The sequence below is a fragment of the Camponotus floridanus genome, unplaced genomic scaffold, assembly GCF_003227725.1.
Source record: "Camponotus floridanus strain SB8 unplaced genomic scaffold, Cflo_v7.5 scaffold14, whole genome shotgun sequence".
NCBI lineage: Eukaryota > Metazoa > Arthropoda > Insecta > Hymenoptera > Formicidae > Camponotus > Camponotus floridanus.
In genome coordinates this window covers 1389610-1412042 of record NW_020229259.1, presented here as the reverse complement: position 1 = coordinate 1412042, position 22433 = coordinate 1389610, and the positions used below count along the sequence as shown (strand labels likewise).

Sequence of the window (22433 nt, the reverse complement as noted above, 5' to 3'; positions counted from 1 at the left end):
GTGTGTGTGTGTGTGTGTGTGTGTGTGTGTGTGTGTGTGTGTGTGTGTGTGTAAAGTTTTAAATTAGGGAAATTAAATTTATTATAACTTTGCATTCATTTTTAATTTAATTACGATACATTGATGGCATTCTATATAATATTTTGCCTGTACATTTAACAAATATATGCTGCTATTATGCTGATGAATCAAAATTTTACAATTTCCGATTTCATTAATTTTTGCATTTATTTTGCACAATTTCCCTGTGATTACGAGAGGAAAAATTCTTGTTGAATACATTCATTATGTTTCATTTCACATATTGCATACATATTGTTAAAATCTAATTATTTACTCTAAAGTATCCATACAGAATATAACATAATTTGTATTAGATATCTACTGGATATCCAAATGTCCGCTATATGAGATTTCATAAATATTCATCCAAATCAAATAAGACATCCATGGATATTCATAGATAATATATACATATTCCGCTAGTTATTCGGGAATATGGATATATTATACATCTATCTTTTGATCTTGTATATCGATTAACTTCTCAAAATAATTATATTAATTTTCTATAGATAACAGAAAGTCATATCTCTGTATTCGCGAGAAAATTTATTTCTAAAATTTTGTGTCTCGATTTTCTCAAACATTGTCAACATTTTAAAAAGCATGCAATTAAATTGATGATATCAATTGCTTAATTTCCCATAGCGACTGCATCTTTATCATCGCAATGCACGTGCTGATCTTCTTGGGGACGAGACTCCTCGACATTAGGACTGACATCGCTATCCGAAGACGAGCTATTTTCCTGCGGAATCTCGATACCCTGAGTCAATAGACTGGTTATCCTCTCGACATCGACGGTATCGTCCTGCTCGTGAATCTTCCTCAGAGCGTTCGACACTATGCAAAAGTCACCTCGTAACTCGCTGACCACAGCCGTGATCTTCTGGGCATCCGTCAACACCTCCACCGACTGAGTGTACGGATTGTAGCGTATCCCGAATGGTCGTTGAATTTGATTAGCAAACGCTCTGGAGATTTGTATAAATATTAATATGATCATCTTTGCTTATATATGATCTTATTTGTTTTCATAGAAAAAGAGTTGAACGTGTTCGAACGAAAAGATTGACACATGTATAACATGTATGTCGCAAAGGGAGATACTTGCCGCATTTTCTCTTTCGCTTCGTCTATGCTATCTGTATAATAATACGCATTCTGAAAGGCGGTAATGATGCATTCCTGCTTGCACGTGATGTCCGGTTCGAATCTCATGGTTTTTTCGGGCGCGGATACAACGTGTTTCAATTCCGCCACCGACGAAAGCAGACCGGCCCCGTAAACGCGATACATACCATCCTGTTTGCACAATCCAAATTCCACGGTGAAGAAATATAGCTGAAAAAATAGAGGTTGTATCAATGTGATGGAAGATGAAATTCTTTTCAAAGACTCTTACTGTTGCCAATTTATCTATGTCTTCGTCCGATGCACCGAGAGAAGCCAGACCAAGTTCTTGAGAAAATTGCGCGAAACTTGGATTGGCAAGTAGCGGCATGTGGCCTAGCAGTTCATGACAACAATCTCTATAAATTGCGAAATATAAATTAATTATTTTATGTCGATGATATAATATAATGCGAGAAAATCATAATTAGGAAAGTTTACTTTATTATACTTATTTGGTGCATATTTTATCTTTTACACATTACTTTGATTGAAAAAGACGTCATTTACTCACGGTTCCGGCGTGTAAAATGGATCGGAAGAGTGTCGAATGTATTGGGTGCAGTGAAATACTCGGAAAGCAAGTCCGGAAAGGAAATCCCGCGGTGTGAGATAACCCGCGACTGGACGAAGTTGAAATCCCGTGGTTCCTGGCAAATATTTTCATTTAAAAGCGTCTTATTTTTGTAAAACGTATAAATAACATAATTATCATCAGCGATCATCTCTCACTTACGCTTTAGAAAATTGTTTACATCCTGCAATTGCGGTATATTGTCCTCCCTAAAAGCGATGAGATTAAAAAATGTAACAGATTAAAAGAATAAAAATGTTATTTTCTTGTAAATCTCGCAATATTATGTGTTTAGATTTTTAAAATAAAATTAATTATAAAATTATAAAAATCATTATGATGGATGGAAGTATCATTATATACAAAATATTATAATATATATGCACATTTTTGTTTTGGATAATTACTTATTTTTAATAACATTTTATGTTTTTAAAGTAAGATTTTATGTTAATTATCTCCTTGTTTTATACCTGTATCCGCAATATTTGACTAACTTCGGCCAATTTTCCAAGTATTCTTTGCACGCATATTTTTGATAAAGTTGATGCAATTCACGGAAAACAATTCCCCTAAAAAAATAAGGTAAATTTATTTAAATAATTAAGTTATTATGTATATGTGTATTTATAATTTTCTTTATATTATATTACATGTTATATTAAGCAACGTTTTATATTATATGTTAAATATGTATTTAATCTAGGACACGTATATTTTGGATGTATTTTTTAAACGTTACAAATTAAACGTTAAATAAATTAATTATCGTTATCAAATCATTAAATGTTTGACTTCTGCTAAAAAGCTCGCGTTCTGATTAAGTTTGTTAAAGTTTGTTTCGTTGCATTCGAGTTGCATCTCAGAGAGATTGCATTAGCCAAGCTGTTACTCGATGCCACCTCGAGGATAAATCAAATTGACGCAATTAAGGGTGCATTCAGCGTGCCAATCTTACTTCGATTCGCACTACAAAGAGAAGTAGGAAGAGATAGATAGGTAAGTAGATAGAGGGAGAAAGAAGAAGAGGAGAGAAAAGACAGAGAAGAAAAAAAAGAGATAGAATTTATCTTTTCTTAACGAGAGATGAAATCGAAGATATCGAACGAATATGTATCAACTTAAGTATCGAGAAAATCTTTCATTTCTCTTATTCATACTAATTGCCTTCATGTACGCGAAAACACGTTTGCCGTATCGTTTGTAGTTTCATTGGAGGAAAAGTTATATGCCGTATCTCGAATGATGACGTCAATGGGGACAATTAATTCAAGACTTACGATATATTACAAATGATTCTTAAATATGTTCGCAGAAGAGTTTTTTTTAGGATTTCTCTATCTACTTATTTTTAAAATTAGCATTAAAGATTCAATATTTAAAAATTATAAATTTTTCTTAAGTTATTTTTTTCGTTCTTTTTATTTTTAAATTCTTTTGAATTTTTCTGAATAGTTTAAAACGAGTTTATTAAGCAAAATGTATTTTTAAAAATTGTTGCAACTATGGTATATTTTTTATGTGAAAAACGTACCAGGTTCTAATTTCTTCCGGCGTATATTGCACCTTCGGTATTGGTTGACCACTAAAATATTATGTCATTAGAAAGTTTATTAAAAGGAAAATATTTTACGCGTGAATCGTTACTTTACTTACTATTTGTAATTATAAGCGATATTGGCAAACTCCTCGCGACGTTTACGATACACGGGATCTTTGAAGCCCTGCAACAGTAATTTCGTTAAAGTAAACATAAACTCGAGAAGAAGTTGCTGTAACAGCATCTAAGATGCATGTAATCATATCAAAAACGTACGGGATGATCCGCATCCAATTCTGAGCCGTACATGAGAACTTTCTGCGCACGGTCGAGGTCCGATATCTTTCGCGGGAACCAGGGCATGTCTACTTCACTAAAATCTATAAAATCGAAATCTATTGCGTCTTGACACACGCGATATAAAATATTCCATTATTTTCAAATGTTTTGAAAAAGGCAGAAATAATAAAAGCGTCGTATAGTAAACTTTGATATCAATTTTATTAAATTTTCAAATGTAATCCTCGCCACAAGAATGTTTTTAATGAATTCTGATATCTTATCTAAATTATTTAATCTTTGAAACAATCAGACTCTTTTATTCTGGATTATAATAATATATATTGATATATTAAATATATGATTATGAGAAAAAAAATATATTTTAACAAGTTAAATGCAGTTATTAAATAATTAAATTAAAGTTTTAAATTTAAAATTATCTGTGTCCAAATATTTAACAAGTTACTAAATTATTTAACAATATTTGCTAAATTATTATAATAATTATTAATATGTTTTTAATTTTTAAATATTAACTATCAATTAAGATTAAAATATAAGTGTGATACAATAAAATTTTTATCGTATCGGAGCTTTATTGGATTAAGTTATAGATGCAATATAATAACATTTACAGAAACAATATACGGATGTTAACATTGAATTTAATTGTATATCTCATTATAATGAAAAATAAAAAATTTTATTCATATTCTATTAATATTGCATATTAATGACTTACCGAAGCTTGTCGCGGCCGAGAGAGAAGGTGCGTGTGGTATATTTCCGATTTGCTCATAATGTGCAAGATTGACAGCCGCTACTTCGCGGCTCAACATTTTCATCAATTGTTCCATCTTTTTCGGATCGCATTCGACATCTACGAGGATGTCGTATTCGGAACCACGGCGCGTAGACTTTCTTGATTCGATATGTATGATGTTTATTCCTAGATCCTTTGTACGATCAAGAAAAATATATTCTTTCTCAATATTTTCCAAACGTACTTTTCAATATGTGCAATACTTATGCTCGGAATTTGGAAAAAGATTATCTCTAGATAATTTTTTAGTAAGTATTGCACATATTGAAATGTATTAGTCGCATAAAGCATTATAAATTTAATTATATAATTTATCCGATAAAAATTAGTAAATTATAATTAATAAAATGAAAAATATATATTATACATAAATTAAAAAATACATATTGAAAAATTTTAATCTTACAAATTATAATGATAAAATAATTTATCTCTTATTTATAATATTTATAATTATTTATCTTTATTCATTTATCTTTATTTATCTAACGATAAAAGTTGATTAAAAAGGCTGTCTTAGCATAAATGGTCATACGATAATGATCTTGCGATATTCGAATTTTCTAACATGTTGCATTTTTTTATCCTCTGATTTCCGATTATTCATTTAGATTTGCTAAATAATTGTAGGGATTTAAATTAAATAACTAAATAACTAAATTGTGTGTGTAGGGACTTAAATTAAATAACTCACTCGTGTAACAGTTTCCGACACATTGAATATTCTTATCTATATTGGAATGCTTATATTTGCGATTTTGCGAAAAAGGATCGACCTCTAGGACGAGTTGACATGAACGTTAGCGAGCCACGAGAAATATAACGTATAAAAGACGACAAGCGCGATCAGAGAAACGTTGCGAGATTTACGAATTCATTCGCGATTTGTATTTTGTTCCTCAATTATATGTATACATTCATAAAACAATCCTTTTATTTGATTTTATTTTTAACACTACATAATTATTAAAATATTTGAAGAGAATATCATATAAATTTTAACGTAAGCACATATATCGAAAACAAAAATTACAGAAACATACCTGAAATACTTGAAGTGTTCGAGCCAAGCCACCGATTTGATTCTTCAGGGAAAATATCACAGAATTCTTATTGTCATTGGTTTGATTACTTTCATCCATGGTGTGCTGAATGAACGAGAGGATGAATTTACTTACTAAAATAGTTGTTTCAATTTTCTTATTTATTATCATATAAATTCCATTTTAAAATACTTGCATTTTTATATAATAATATTTAAGCTCTTGATAAAATATAAGACCAAATTGATTATTTAAATAAATTAAACAATAAAAAATATACTTATAATTTGTTATAGATATTAATGTATGATTCCCTTTTAATTGTATGAAATTATTGACTCGTTAAAGACAAAATAAAATTTGTCATTTCTTTATATATCATCTGCTTTTTTGATTTGGCCAAATATATATAATAACATACATTGCGCGATTTATGTAACGGACTTCCTTCTTTGACAGCCCAATTCTTGCCTCTTCTGTACAGCCACACCCCGAGCAGACTCTTTCCTGATCCACTCATAACTTTTACGACAAAAGAATTTGCGAAACAATTTTACGAAAATTTTCCTCGGTAATTTCTTTTATCAATTTTTTTCGGTAATTTCTTTTATCAATGGATTTATTTCTCAATATCTTGCGCGATATATACGAACTGACTTGTTACCGATTCACTGTCTTCCAAGACACAAGTAACAGTGTGCCGGTACCATCCTTAACAGATCCTCTTAAGACCTCGCTTTCCTCCCGTTTGTGCTCGTCCTTCTCAATGACGATCTTGCCGTGATTGGGCGGTGCACGGCGGCACCAGCGATTCCCATTGGTCGGATAAAACTTTTCATGGGGCTGAAGACAAGTGTTGGCTCACCCCGTTTAACGGCAAGTGGTGCCGGTCCTCGAATGTATTTCCTACGCGTGATGTCACTGGAACGATAGGAACACCGATAACGAAGGGCGCGCGCAAAAATTGCAAGATCTTCAATAAACGAGATGCAACTGTTCAAGGTTTCTTTATTTTTGCAATAAATTTTTATCGAAGAAATAAAACGCAGTGAATTGTGCATAAAGAAAGAAAAGAGAAAATATAGAAAAAGATTAAGATATCATCTCAATTTATACTTTGCTTTACTTGTGCTAATTTGATTCGAAGAGAAATTTAATATTATATAATTCATTAATATTAGATAATATAAATAATTGCAATTAGTTATAAAGGGCTTGTAGAGCGAGAAAATAAGTATATTATAAAAGTTTAATTATGTCATAATGTACATCAAAATAAGTTTATGTCGACGGTGACATTACAATAATACAGAAAAGATCAAAATATAGGTACGTTAAAGGCGAATGTTTCGATCGATTTTTCGATCATCTTCAGCGCAAAAATATAATAATACATGAACAGCGAGTGAAATAAAACGGAAAAAGAGTTAAAAATATGACCAAATAAAACGCATTAAATATGGTTGTCTAATGACGGCGCAATAAAATAATCGTCAATAAATAAAAACTAAACAAAGTTACAAGTTAAAAAATTATGGTCAAAAGCGCGCATTAATAAAAACAAAACGGAAATGTCCGGACATTTCCATTTTGTTTTTATTAATGCGCGCTTTTGACCATAATTTTTTAACTTGTAATTTTGTTTAGTTTTTATTTATTGACGATTATTTTATTGCGCCGTCATTAGACAACCATATTTAATGCGTTTTATTTGGTCATATTTTTAACTCTTTTTCCGTTTTATTTCACTCGCTGTTCATGTATTATTATATTTTTGCGCTGAAGATGATCGAAAAATCGATCGAAACATTCGCCTTTAACGTACCTATATTTTGATCTTTTCTGTATTATTGTAATGTCACCGTCGACATAAACTTATTTTGATGTACATTATGACATAATTAAACTTTTATAATATACTTATTTTCTCGCTCTACAAGCCCTTTATAACTAATTGTAATTTTGTATAAGTAGAGCCTCGATTACTTTTATTATAAATAATTGTTTATATATAAATGTATTTTTTAATTATGATTTAAGTAATATGAAATTACCACAAAGCATATTCCTAAATTATTTTTCTTTAAATATCGTGTAATCGTGTGTTTGAGAAATAATTATCACGTTTCTCTTTTCTCCTTTTCTCTTTCCTGTGTCATAATTGCTAATCATTGGATATTTTCTAAAAGTGTTTAGATTATAAATGTAATATTAAAACAAGTCCTCCTATTTTTATAAAATTATTATGAAATAAAATGCATTTTTTTCATTACAAAAAGTTCAGACTGTAAAATTATGTACTTTACGATTACGCGCAAATATCGAACGTCAAAATGAAGAAGCGGTCATCCGAGAAGGTGACTTTCTATTCAGAGGAGAGAACTTCTTCGAGGTGGCGATTTCTCATTCTTCGTCCTACTCCGAAACAAAGACACCATTTAATAAAAGCTCGGACGCCCGAGGAATTCTCCCACTTCAGAAAAGTAGATGCAGCACATTACCAGCGTTCATCACTTACCACTATCAGCTACCGCGGTTCTACCCTCGCTAAATTATACCGAGTGTTTCTCTGGCATTAAGCGAGATTGAGAGTATCGTTCGATCCTCGATACTCTTACCTTATCGGGGATACATTCTGCGAGGGCGGTAAGGTTCTCTTACGTGTACTTCCGATTGGGATTCTGGTCGGAGTCAAGAATGAATTAACTATTTAACATTATTCGATCAATTTAATTTGTTAATAATTTCACTAATTCTATCAGCGATTATAATGGCATTTTGTTTAAACCTTAATTAAACTTAATTATAATATATTTTTTAAATCGACGTTACGAAAATAATGATTAAGATTAAATTAACTAAGTAATTAAGACTTAAATTATCTTGGGATTAAAAAATACGCCTTTAAGTATTAAAATTTAAGAAATCAAAAAATTAAGAAATAAAATTACAAAAAAATTGAGAAATTCAATCGACTTAGATTTTTATTTTTAAGGAAATTATAAGAAGATTATCTTGCGTATGTAATCGTATAATCGTGTATTATTCATTGATGGATCTGTTCCCTTATATGTCAATGATATGAAATATCAGTTTCCGCCACAATATATTCAAAGTTGAGAGAGCACAGTAATTATCCGTGGCGATATGTCGACATTGAGCACAAAAGGAGAGAATGAGATACGTTGAACACACGAATTTAGCTTTTGTCTTCTACGTCGCAAAGGCTACTAGGTCAAACGCAATTCGATAACGACAATTTCTTTCGTTTCGTGTCGTTTGAATTTTGCTCGAGGCTACATACTAACGAGATTTTTCTCTGTATAATAAGCATGTGTTTAATTGCTGCATCTATACATATCGTTTGAGCATGGATTTCTATTCTTTAGTATTTATAATACTCGAATGTAAATGAGAATATTTTTAATTAAAAAGAGACATACAATTATATATTATATTTATTCTTAAATAATATTCCTCACATCTTTAATTTTTTTATTCTTTACATATATTTTTTATGTAATTTATATTTTTATATTTTTATATTTTTATATTTTTATATTTTTATTTTTTCTATGCGGTCTTTGTATTTAAGCATATTTTGTCCATGTTATATATCTCTTAACATCAATAGCCTCGCCTGTTGCTTCGATATCGTGAGATGCATTCTTTCTTAAAGCTGTCAAAGTGGTTTCTTTTTTAATCGATCGAAGAGACTGGTCCTCGCGACGAAGAAAAAGATGATTACCCATCGACAAACAAGAAAATCCTTTCTGAGCATTCTCTCAGCACGAAAGAAAAGTATAACCGACGATTGAAGAGATGAGGGGGATGTGAGAAACGGGAGGACACACAGAATGTGAAAAATGTTCTCCCTGTAGCTAGCAAAGAATTGTGAATAAACATTCGCGAAATCCAATTGTCGAGGTAACTTGATTTTAGAAACGCCAATAGAAATTTATAATTAATATAATGTTTACAATGATTGATAAAATTGGCAATATTATTATGACATTGTAAAATAAATGCTTAACAAAAATCTCAACGAATTAAAAGGACGACATATTATATTGAACGAATTAATCACAAAATTAAAGAAAAATAAGTTATATATCTTAATAAGTTTTGTATAAGAAATTTATCATTTAATTTATTAAGTTTGATGTATTTAAAATCATTTAATGAATTAATCTCTGTTTGCGTTAGCATTTATTAATATAGTTTTAATTATCAAGTTTTTATCAATTTTATTTAATGTTGTTTAATTTTTGAGCCTTATTTAATTAAATTCTAATCTTTTGGAACAAGAACTTTATGTAAATTATAATTTTCATGTTATTGTAATTAATGTCAGAAAAAAATGAGACATTAATTTTAGTATGTGCAAAAGTGAATGTGCATTTATGCCCAATTCGTAATTTTTTTACGGACATATTTGATTGAAATATCGCAAATTGGAAAATTTTCGATGAGTCATCCTCGAAATATGAAGAAGATAAATCTACTGTTCAACATCGGTGTGTATGAGTGCAAAAGATCGATTGCGCGGAGCGACTGTAAAATATTTAACCATCTCTCCGGAATTTTATATCGTAACATCGCGTCGTTCTCCGCCACGAATTCTACTGCGGGAGATACGACTGTAAACTCCTGGAAGTTTATGCGCCCTACTGATAAATGTTTCATTACGTAGTATATCGACCAGCAGTACGCTAGATCCACAAATGTTCAAACAGAGTCTTGGCCCACATTTTCTCGAGGCGTACATATAGTCTATTGTTTTTTCATAATCTCTCCTTGAAGGTCTTTTGAAAATTAGATAATGGAAAAGGAACTATTGTTTTTTCATAATCTCTCCCTGAAGGACTTTTAAAAATTAGATAATGGAAAATTTGAAAATTGATCCAATATATGTATTTTTAGGAAAGTTTTATTTCATAATAAAACTAGGAAAGTTTTATTTCATAATAAAACTAGGAAAGTTTTATTTCATAATAAAACTAAAAATGAACCATTAATTAATTTATGGTAATTAATTTATCATAGATAATTATGCTATCTCAACTTAATAAACATAACAATTAAGTTAAATCTCTTGAAGGAAGTCAAGATAAAAGATAGATAGAAGGGCATTCATAATGTTCATTTAATGTCATATGCAATGCATGCCTCTTGTTAACCCGTGTTCGATGTTATCGTCGTTCTCTGTAGTCGCTGTATTTAACGCTAAATGCAAGATGAGAATATGCAGCCAAACATTCACCCTAGAGCTTAGCTCTCGTTTTACTTTGCCCTTTCTCTCTCTATTCCTTTTCTCTCTCTCTCGAGAACCAACCCCTGTCCACCCCCACGCGAACGAGCAGGCGCGCGACGTTTGCCACGCAGGAATCAATAGGGGTTGCGTCGCGTTTGCACGGCGTCGAAGCGACGTCGTCGACAACGTCAGCGACATCTTTTTACCCCGTATAGTTCCTGGGGGTCGACGAGCAGCTCTCCTCTAGGCCGCCACGGCCGCCCTCGGGACGGACCCCTGCCTTGCGCCCTGTATTTTGCTCACCCTGAGAACAACTCGACGATGGCTGACAGCGAGTTCGAGGAATTCCGGCACTACTTCGAGAGGCTGCCCCAACATCTGAAGGCTCCGCTCTCCAACTACACGTGAGTACGCGCCCCGCGACAAACCTGCCTTTGGAACAGATGACACGATAGATGATGCGATAAGGACCGCGACACTGACATCATTTACAAAGGGAGATGATCTGAAATTAAAGGAAGCAGTTAATTTAAATAGAGAACCGAACAGGAGGATTCATGTAGGAATTTACATTAAAAGCTGAAATAAAACGATAATATGTCGCAGATCATACATTGTTACCAAGTAAAAATATGCAGGGCGATAATGTAGGTTGTAGATGGAGTGGACCACGTTGATAAAATGGATTGGTGTGAAAAATATCAATAATACGTCATTATCCAGCTATTTTTGTGAAATTGGCGAAAATAAATGTAGATTAAACAAATCAAACCATTCGTTTAAGTATCACATTTTTATCTTAATAATGTTTGAAAATATATATAATGACTTTCAGAATATATATACATGCTAAATTCTCTCCAAATATCAATTATTCCATATATAAAGAACATTGTTTTATATATTAAAAAAATCAGATATCTATAGACAAACAAATAATGCATATTATTCATATAATACGAATAAAAAAATGATCTTATTCTCACATTGTGTTTTCTTTTAATAAATTTTATTTCGATTCCTAAAGATTCTCTATTTATAATTTATTTATACTCTGCATTTTTACAAATGATAAAATTGATCATTGACGATAGAAATGGCGACGTGTAGGCACGTTAGTAGGCATTATATGTGATGACATTGATTGCTAGCAGTTTAAAAAAAGATGTTTTTTAATAAAACAAAATTATTATCTTTATATTTCAAAAACTTCTGAACAAATTTTAAATATGGCTATAATTTATATGTAATATATATAAATTCTAATATTAGTATATATATCTTTTATAAGATTTTTCTTATAACATCTATAGAATTAATAAAAAAATTACGCATATATACAATATATTGAAGCACATTATCATCTGATCGTGTCATTTCTCTTCGAAAGATGACAAATTACTGCGATATTGCATAATATTGTAAAACAAAAAGAAAAATGTACAAATATATCTAACATACATGATACGAGGGAGTTCATGACTCAAGGGAGCTATAAAATCGTAGTTTGAAATTGCTAATAGATTCGATATATGATTAGATTAAAAGTTATAGCAGAACAGCCAAGTCGGTATCGTGTCTTTAAAATTATTGATCCTGTAGTATAAGTGACACAAGAATATGCGACATGAAACTGCAACATAACGCGCATATAGATAACTTTGGTAGTGATCTATGGCTTTCGTTATGACGCATACATATACATATATCTATCTTTATTGTTGCAAATAACCAATGATTTTCTTTATAAAGTGCTAGCCATTGTTAAATTGTATAATATGTGTAAATGTATGTACGTGTGTATGTATATATACATGTATGAGTGGGAGGTTCTCTGACGTACAATTTAATTGTATAATTCTGCATAACGATTACCTTTATAATTGTAATAACAATTGTAATGTTTATGTAACCATGTCTTGATTGCATTGAGTACTGATATTAAGCATGAGATTAAGTAAATAAAGATAGAGTTTAATTTTTTCTCAAAAATAGAAAATTTTTTACAAGTAACAGAAATATATAAATATAACTATTTTTTCAATTTCAAAAAATGCAGAAATATTGGATAACTATTATAATATGTATAATCTCTTTATTCTATTATATAAGTGTATTTTTTGTTAAAAAAACCACATAACAAATATATAATTATCCGGAATTAATTTTTATAAGAATAATAACAAATATAATTTATAACGTAATTATTGCAGAAATTATTATTATTATTGAAATTATTGAATATATAAAAATAAATTGGTTTTGTGTTTTGTTCTATTTAGTTTCTAATTTCTTTTACGACATGATTATCGGAGATACTATTGTCTATTTCTGCTACATGTTTTATGATTATTACTATATATTATTATAAAAAAATTTGTGTGATTATTTTAAATTTTAAAAGTGAGGAAACCTCTAAATTACATTAAACGATAATGTATTAATTTACAAATTATAAAGCAATTTCCGTGACTTTTTGAATAATTAAAAAACAATTTGCTAGACACACTTTATATTGATTTTTCTTCATATGATATATTTATGCTATTAATTTATAAGTAATTATAAGTAATTATCATAAATATTCCCGCCTGTTTAAAATTAAAAAACAATTAAAGAACAATTTGTTGTCATCAGAGACACTTCATTGATTCTTTTTATATGTCATATTTATGAATCGTTTTTTATCACAAATTAATTTAATGTACCTTACATGCAAATTTAATAATTTGGCTATCAGGCTCGTTCATGATGTGATGATCGATGATTCGCCAACATCTTCACAAGGAAGCGATGAGGAAGTCGGCAGATCTTGTGATGTCGTTACTGGCGATTCTGAGGATGAGGAAGTTGTCGTTATTCATCGACACGATGACCAAAGCGGACATACCACCCCTGATGACAGCGAGGAGCTGGATCACCACTGTTCGATCATAGCTGATAGTGATTTTAGGTTGGTAACATCGTAAGTGTTTACTTACTTATTATTATAAATTGTATCATTATATACTTTATTTATGTCGTATATTTTTCTTTGATGTATAATTTTGTATTGTGAGTACATCCGGTATGTTGATACATCGAATGTCAATATTTCGACAGAGTATTCTTTGAAAAAAGATATACAAAATTCGAAACAAAGAAGGCGATAAAGATCAAATATTTTTTATTTATAGCAATTTAATTGCAAATTTAAAGCAATATTGGAAATGGAAGAATAATTTTGCATTTTTCGTGCAATGAGATGGATAATTATTATTCATAATGTTTAAATTCTTTTTATAACTCTTTGCATATAATGCGAAATCAATTCCATTTGTCAAATATTTTATAATTTTATTAAGTAGTCAAAATTATGTTATAACTTATTACAATTTATAATTTATTTACAAGTTATAATTTATTTCACGTTCAAACGTAATTATATTTCTGCACGATGTGTGTATATGTATATATATATATATATATATATATATATATATATATTTATATAATACCACTCGCATATACACATCACATACATTTATCATTACCGCAATTCCATAAAAACTTTGATTTTGTTAAAAATAACTCAAGGATGTCCGGAAATACTTCGGGAGAGTTCGCGACATGCAGCTCATAATTAATTAATGCCGTCTACTGTAACGTGGTTAGAAAGTGTGATGCGGATGGTAATCGAGATGTATTTCCATACAGTATTTCAAAGCACGATATTTCCGAATGTTTAAGCATGCATAAGTTTTTGCATTACCCCTAGTTATATTTCTGCAACTTAACTTTTTTCAATTTAGTCCCACATGCGATAAAATGATCGAAAATATTTTAATTTTATGTAAAATATATCATGTTACGAAATTTGTGAATTCAAAATAAAGTTTCTGAGAATGTTAAATTATTCCATTTCATTTTCTTTGGATTATTACAATAAAATAATTGTTGTATAGCAAAGAAAAGTTACATATTACATATATGTATAATTTTTATGTGATAATTGTACAATTTTCTAAACTTACTAAACTTACTAAACATTACTAAAACATAAATATATCTTTCATTAATAATCCCTCTTCATAATTGCATGTACTCGTATAAAGTAATGACAAGATATGTTTATATTATGTAATATATTGTAATAAGTATTTAAAGTTATATGATTAAAAATATGAAAGAGTAATTTATAATGTCAAGAATTCATATTTTTATCTTAATATTAGTTATTTTCATTCAAATCATTAAAATTTGAAAAGGTTAAAAAAATATTGATCACATAGTAATACCTCCTGCACAATCTTTTACAATCTTGACCATTCTTTTTCTTTTTTAATTCTTGATTAAGGTATAATTTCAAGTGTTGCATGATGATATAAAATTTCACGCTATTTCACGCCAATCAAGAACGAGTTTTTTTATTCGTATTTCCCGAAGGATTAAAATAAAATAGGCAGCATGGGAAATGATAGTTTAGCTCACTATACGACTATCCTTGGATGACATTAGCCTGTTCGGTGGACTGAGCAGCAGGGGTCGATCAGTAGGCGGTGGCGGACCAGGACCAGGCGGGGGTGGCACTACTGTATCCGGTAACGGCGGTCGGGATAGTGTCGTCAGCGATGTCGGCGACTCGTGTTCCAGTTTGAGCTCCTGGCCTACACCGGAGCACGTGCCATCGAATCGACCCGGAAGTGGCGGTACAGAGCGCAGACGTCGAAGATTGCCGGAAATTCCGAAAAACAAGAAATGTAAGAAAGGCACCGCATGTATAAATAATTCAATCCATAATGATAACATTAATGGAAAAAATTGCCAATATACGTTTCTTCAATCTTAATTTTGAGCTATCGAAATTCTTGGTAGGAGAAAAAATTTTAAAAATTGAGAAAATTTATAATAATATATTAATAAATTATAAAATTTCAATATATAACTGTTATATATTGTCAAATTATTGTAAATAATCAGAACTTTCAAAAATTTAGTAAGGAATGCTGTGAATGAGATTTGCGTTTATAATGATGAATATACCAACACATAGAATTTCATTAATCTGTTATTAGATATTTTTTGATATCTGATAAATGATTCTTCTTGATTTCTGATTGTATAATATCACTTTTATGATTAGCACAGCAAGATAAGAGACAATATGATAAGTATCTTAAAATTTAGATAATATGATTTTAATTTATATTAAATACATATTTTATAAAATATGTAAATAATGTAATTTTAATATTTATATATTATATAAAATTATATTACTTTGTTATTTTCATATTTCGTTCCTTTTTTATAGTACGATAAAATAAAATATATAATTTTCATATGTATCTATAGCATCCGATAGATATCACTGTATCATTTTTCGTCTCCGCGTAACATGTTAGTTATGTGTATCAATGAAACTAAAAACCAACCGCAATAAAAGAATCCACTTGTATTATATCATCAGTTGCAAAAAACACATTGCAAAACAGTTTTTCATATTTAATCGAGGTGAATTTATCATCTTACAAATTCAAATATATTTATTTAAATATTATTTTGCAAATGTATGAAAAATGTTTAAATTTTAGTAAATTTTACATTTTTTACATGTATAAAAATTCAGTATAATAAAGAAAGTCAAAAATAAATATGAAAGAATTAAGAATTAATCAAAGAAGAAAAGCAAAAGTTATTTTTTTGTATATTTTCATAGTATTTGAGAATAATATTTTAACATATAATTGTGATTATTTTTAGAAAGAATAAAAAAATAAAATAAACTTTATGTGAGAAGATTAAATTTAGAGATCATTAATTTGACAGCAATTAATTAATTCAATTCATCAATATAATCTCTAAATCATTCAATTTTAATTCTATAATTTATTATACATAAATTTTTGTTATCTTTACTGTCAGTTGTGCGTGTGCGTGAAATATACTTTTTATTATTTAAATTTATATATATTCAGATCCTTATGTTCTTTAATAAAATGTATTATTAATGTATTATTACTAATAAGAGAGTAATAATTTCAGTTATAAGTATAGCACTGAAGAATAAAATCTCATTTAAAAAAAGTTAGTAATAGTGGCTGATTCTTTAGTGAAATTTGATTGCCATAATAAAATATAAGATAAACATAAGAATAAAATATAAATGTTTTCACATTGAAAATCAGTAAAATGTTCATTGAATTTTGATGAAATTACTCACTGAATTAATTATTGATATTTTAAGAGAATAAAGTCTCAAATAAAAAAGAATATTTCAGGTGTCATGCCTTGTTTCAGCTATGCCCATGTGCCAGACATCCATGCAGACATCATCTTCTCTGGCAGATGAATTGAGCGCTGCCACCGGCTCGACATCGGCTCGGCCTCATCTTATCCTAAGAAAATGTCATCCCAGACTTCGCCACGAGGACAGCTCACCTGACAGCGAGAGAATGGCCACCGATAGTGGTCATTCCACCGCTCATTCACCTGAAAACGGACCCAAAAGCGTATCTCCCATACCTTGCAATACCCTGCAAAACACGAATTCAGTATCGCCTAGTAGTACCCCAGGTAACTGTAATTCTTTTCAGTGATATTATTTTCTATTTTTGATATTATCTTTCTTTGTTTATACTAATTTAAATCTCTCAAATTATTTGATTACGATCAAACAAATAGAATACGTAGAATTAATTAAAAACAAATCTTAATAAATATATTTCCAAACATTAATAAATATTTTAGAGGTATTCAGTTTTTAAAATATTTATAAATTTATAATCAATAATATTTTAACAATTAACCATATAAATGACTAAGAAACTGATATATGTTGCCACTTTAATTATTTCAATTTACTTTTTGAATAATATATCGTAGTTAGTGTTTCTTATAAATCATTTGTTTAAATCTTTACACATTGATTCTGTTCCCAATTGTAATTCAGTGATTATTGTAAATCGATTTCTTTTGCAAATTTTGCGTTTACATCATATTTCTTTTTTCTAGTTTTTAAAGCTTTTTCACGTAATAAAATAGATATTCATTTCATCAATAGACATGATGCAAGAAAGAATATATATCATGTCTATTGATGAAACGAATATCAAAAATAATACATTTCCAGGATCTCTTCCAAATAGAAGATACTCGTTTTTGTTCGAAAAGTCATCAGCATTTACAAAGAATCATGATTCGTTTAAGTCCTTTGAATTTTTTATGTAAGACTATTTAAATTGTTAAATACGATTGTTCAAAAATTCTATTTAGTAATAAACTTAAATAATCAACAACTTAAATATATTAAACACTTGTCAAAACGTAAAGAAAATTTTACAATCGTCCTTACATAAAATTTGTATAAAATTGTATAAAATTTATTGAGAAAAAGCGTACAATTTTAAATCAAACGAGTGATTGATACTTGTTAAAAATATTTTGAGATGTAGATATAATAAATTGTGCAAGGAATTATTGATATGCAAATAAAATTAAATATTTAATTGTAAAATTAATTTCTACATATTAGATATTTATTTAGCTTCAAAATATTTTTAATCTTATTATTAAGATTCCTTAAAATGTGTCATATGTGTATTAATGTAAAATTAATGTAAAATTTAATAAGTATGAAGAATAAGATTTTATCTTATTTTTATTCTTTATGTCCAAATCTTTAAATATGCATTAATTTTTAATATTAGAAAAATTTGCATTTGAAGCTGATTTTTGTGCATTTTTTGGCAAAAAATAGAATTATTGTTACAAATTTTGTAAAATACATGAAAAATAAATAATATTTTTACAATGTTTCCGGAATCTTATTAGATTTTCTACGAGAAACTGTCAAACAAGTCTGTAGACTCTGTTGCCTTCGATAAAGTTTCGAAAGTCGTGGAGGAGAGAATTATTGTTCGTGTTATAAATTGTTTTCGAACAAATCAGAATAACTAGGATAAATCAATACTAGCTTGCTTTTTTATTTCGAAGGAAGCGGAGGCGTACCGTTCACCCAGCTGGAACTGCTCGAGGCAACGCATCGAGGCCTGCACAAGTTCATACCACGGCATCATGATGAAATTGATCTTGAAATTGGAGACCCTATATACGTGCAAAAGGAGGCCGACGACCTATGGTGCGAAGGTACGTAATATGGAAACCTTAATATATTATTAACTTTCTTTTTATTCACTTAATGTAATCAATTCCTTCAGACTTCTAACGATGATAAATTGTTAAGCAACAAATATCCCGAAGGATATATAAAGAGATTTAGATAAAGTTCTAATTTTTCGAATAACTATTTTTTGAATAACTCTATATTTTTTGTTTAAATTTTTAAAAATGTACGAAACTTGTTGAAGAAATTGGGGCATAAACTTTATATCAAATAAATGATTATTATTTGTTAAAAATGTTTTGTGATCTATATAATAAGTCAACAACAAATTATTGATTTACAAATCATAAAATTGAATATCTAAAATTAATTTCCAGATACATATTAAATATTTATTTAGCTCAGTTTTCAAGAGATCTTAAACAAAAGAGGAAAATAAAAAATAATAAGATATATTATCTTTAGATGTATTATTGATTTAATCTACCCTTCTGTTCTCCATGTATTAGGAGTAAATCTGAGAACAGGCCGGCAAGGTATTTTTCCATCAGCATACGCGGTCGACATGGATTATAGTGATTTTGATCCCACTGCGCCCAAAGTGAAGAGAGAAAGATATCTTTTGGGTTATTTGGGTTCGGTAGAGACCCTGGCGCACAAGGGTACAGGGGTGGTTTGCCAGGCTGTACGGAGAATTTTACGCAATTCATTGCAGGATCCACCCGTCTCGCAAAGCTGCATCTTGGAAGTATCCGATCAAGGTCTTCGAATGGTCGATAGAAGTAAGCCAAGGGTAAGCAATTCCTTGCGATTGAAATTTCTTCATGTGTGCAATGTGTGATTTATGCAAGCTATTTATTCCTCAACAAAAACTATATATGTTGTTAAATTTAGATACACTATAGAATACACAATCCCACTTAAAAAATTTACATATATAAGCAAATTATTTTAAATAAACTATTTATTTATTTTTTAAAGCTTTATTTGCATACATCTAATATTACGTGTGTAATATAATAATAATTAAGTAAGTAATTAGAAGGGAAAATGAAAAAGTCGAAGAATTGTTAATAGTTGATATGGTTTTACAGAAAAGTCAGGGTCCTTGTCACGATTATTTCTATTCACTGAAGAATGTATCCTTCTGTGCGTTTCACCCTCGCGATCATCGCTATCTCGGTTTCATCACGAAGCACCCTACACTGCAGAGGTTCGCTTGTCACGTGTTCATTGGTCAAGAATCTACAAGACCAGTCGCCGAAGCCGTCGGGTGAGTCATTTTTTATTATAATTTTATTATTTTCACCGGAAACAGCATATTGTTCTATATAGATTTCTTAATTTGAAATTTTTTGATTCATTTGTAATTGAATTTTTTATTATTATTAATAACAAAAATATGCTAATGTATTTTTTCTTTATATGTTATTATAATTCATGATAAATTATTTTATAAATCGTTACATAACTAAAAATTTGATAACATAATGTGTGTTCAAACATTTTAGATATCTTATTTTAAATATTTAATATTTTAAATATCCTTATTATCCTTATATTAAATATTTAACATTTTAAATCCTTGAAAAATGCAAAAGAGAATTTTGTCTTACAATGAAACATTGTTCATATATAACTCAGAGATTTTTTTTTCTTTCAGACGCGCTTTTCATCGGTTCTACACAAAATTCATCGAGACTGCTTTCCCAATAGAGGACATCTACATTGAATAAATTGCTCTCGGCCTGACATATAACGGCTGTAGAGAAAATGATAAATCTCACTTCCCCCTTATCCCCTGTACATATCGCCCGCTATCGTTGTAGATATAAAATAATAAACGCGAATCAAACACTCAATATTTATACATATATTGATCATATGTATATCTATGTGTACTGAGCGTTTTTGGGAAGCGTCACGACGGATTCAATTTTCCATTATAGCATATACTTTGTTCCTAAACAATTCTTTTCTATTTCGTGCATACATAATCCAATATGATTCTATGCATGTAGAATAGAGCGGAAAGAAATGACTTTTAAATAATACTGGCCAACACAATTATCTTGATTTTCTACTAGGGCATTGGTTGAAATTAATACTATTTTTATATTGAAAGATATTGGAGTTCTTGTTTCTTTTGCATTACGTTATAATTTTTGAATGAGATTTACTATTATTATTTTATAAAACATTTACGAACGTGTCTTCTTTCTCTCCAGATGGATATAAAATTTTATTATTGGAGCGAAATATTTCAAAATGATACGAAAAGTGACGAATAAAGAATGAATGAAAAGTAATATGTATTGACGCTTTAACAGTTGATAAAAATTGATCTGTTTTCAAAAATGTAAAAATTTATTTCTGGTACTACACTCTCATAGTTGAAAGCAGAGCAACTTTTGCAAATTATTTTAATCGTTTAACCCCATTAGTGTTCACAATTAAAAACATCACATTTGATAAAAATTTGATTAACGCCCTTATTTTCTGCTATATTTATGCCTCAAATAAATGTATATCAATTTTTAAGATAATATAAATATTTATATTAATATTGCAATAGATATACATATATATTGATACTTAAAATAGATTTTTTAAAAATCTAAATCGGATTAAAGCGGTTTTGATTAGTCAAAAGTGAACATAAAGAAATTAGAAATTATTTAATTTTAGATCGAAAAGCAGTTTGACAATTAAACGGTTGAATATCACAACCCAATTATAAGAAATAGTCAATCATGTCTGGAAAAATGTTCGTTAAATATTCCTTAATAAGTAAAAATTTGATAACTAATAGCTAAAATGCGAATTAATTCCTAAACTGCAATTCTACGACCAAGTTAACTCGTTTACCGATATACATATAGAAAAAGAAAACGACAATAGTGTTGGATCATACGGAGTTTAGAGAAAAAAAATCATGGTAGAGATTGGACGATTTAAGACAAAACTGATAATTATATACATATAACTCTTTTGGCGCGTATCGGATGTGCTTTTTGCTGATGTCAGTCTTCATCGTAGCAACGAACAGTCGTCTAGAACGATCTCCAATTGTATTGTTGTTATTGTAAGAGGACAGCGGTCAATGTGTATATGTGCGCGCCATTATTAGAATCTCGTATATTTTTCTATCTTTCATTGCTGTACAATCATGATTATAAATTTTGTTATTATTGTTATTATAAGGCTTGAAGTTTGTACTCTTGAATCTCTTCCAGTCTCGTCCGACCTTGAAAGCCGACACTACTGAAACGCACATTGGCCTCTGTAACTAAAATATTATTATGCTACATTGCAATGTTTTCGCCGAATACTTATATAGGATGAACTAAATTGCAAAGTTTACCGTTTTGTTGCGGATAATGTGAAATAATAAAAAAAAAAGAAAATAGAAAAGTGAAAAATGATATTACTTGTTCGTACAATCGACATGGACAGTATTGTTATTAATTAATATTTATCACTATTGATCTGTTATTAATTGTTTTACATTTCCTTTATCATTGCATAAAAGTGTATATAATTTCCTATAAACCACACCTATTGATCTTGAATTTCT

General features: G+C 29.4%; 2 protein-coding genes across 7 annotated transcripts; one reads left to right on the top strand and one right to left on the bottom strand.

Moving 5' to 3' along the window:
* Window positions 1–481: 481 nt before the first annotated feature.
* On the bottom strand, window positions 482–6321 carry LOC105251016 (tryptophan 5-hydroxylase 1). Of its 3 annotated transcripts, none has more exons than XM_020027429.2 (12): window positions 5920–6321; window positions 5499–5603; window positions 4375–4588; window positions 3627–3730; window positions 3467–3534; window positions 3345–3395; window positions 2284–2382; window positions 1973–2019; window positions 1751–1886; window positions 1469–1595; window positions 1178–1407; window positions 482–1037 (listed from the first exon to the last, which is right to left on the bottom strand). In XM_020027429.2, the coding sequence occupies exons 1-12, from the start codon at window positions 6016–6018 to the stop codon at window positions 698–700; spliced, it is 1620 nt and encodes a 539-aa protein (XP_019882988.1). In that variant the 5' UTR covers window positions 6019–6321; the 3' UTR covers window positions 482–697. The 3 variants fall into 3 exon arrangements, with proteins under 3 accessions (XP_019882988.1, XP_019882987.1, XP_025262123.1); XM_020027428.2 differs by having other exon boundaries at window positions 3627–3754; window positions 5920–6319; XM_025406338.1 differs by having other exon boundaries at window positions 3627–3754; window positions 5499–5632; window positions 5920–6317.
* Window positions 6322–10927: 4606 nt separating this feature from the next.
* Window positions 10928–21368, top strand: LOC105251017 (JNK-interacting protein 1). Of its 4 annotated transcripts, none has more exons than XM_011257505.3 (8): window positions 10928–11156; window positions 13493–13705; window positions 15271–15491; window positions 17032–17307; window positions 18727–18879; window positions 19366–19649; window positions 19951–20129; window positions 20520–21368. In XM_011257505.3, the coding sequence occupies exons 1-8, from the start codon at window positions 11074–11076 to the stop codon at window positions 20590–20592; spliced, it is 1482 nt and encodes a 493-aa protein (XP_011255807.1). In that variant the 5' UTR covers window positions 10928–11073; the 3' UTR covers window positions 20593–21368. The 4 variants fall into 4 exon arrangements, with proteins under 4 accessions (XP_011255807.1, XP_011255806.1, XP_011255804.1 ...); XM_011257504.3 differs by having other exon boundaries at window positions 13493–13717; XM_011257502.3 differs by having other exon boundaries at window positions 13493–13717; window positions 15250–15491.
* Window positions 21369–22433: the final 1065 nt, after the last annotated feature.

What these genes read in the sequence shown, in the direction of transcription:
- LOC105251016 (XM_020027428.2), bottom strand. Translation starts at nt 6,018, where the DNA reads ATGAGTGGATCAGGAAAGAGTCTGCTCGGGGTGTGGCTGTACAGAAGA. An exon ending in AATTGGATGCGGATCATCCC is followed by an intron (nt 3,535 to 3,626) that starts GTACGTTTTTGA and finishes TTACTGTTGCAG; the next exon opens with GGCTTCAAAGATCCCGTGTA. An exon ending in ACATAGATAAATTGGCAACA is followed by an intron (nt 1,408 to 1,468) that starts GTAAGAGTCTTT and finishes CTATTTTTTCAG; the next exon opens with CTATATTTCTTCACCGTGGA.
- LOC105251017 (XM_011257502.3), top strand. Translation starts at nt 11,074, where the DNA reads ATGGCTGACAGCGAGTTCGAGGAATTCCGGCACTACTTCGAGAGGCTG. An exon ending in ATCGCCTAGTAGTACCCCAG is followed by an intron (nt 17,308 to 18,726) that starts GTAACTGTAATT and finishes TTTATTTCGAAG; the next exon opens with GAAGCGGAGGCGTACCGTTC. An exon ending in TCGATAGAAGTAAGCCAAGG is followed by an intron (nt 19,650 to 19,950) that starts GTAAGCAATTCC and finishes ATGGTTTTACAG; the next exon opens with AAAAGTCAGGGTCCTTGTCA.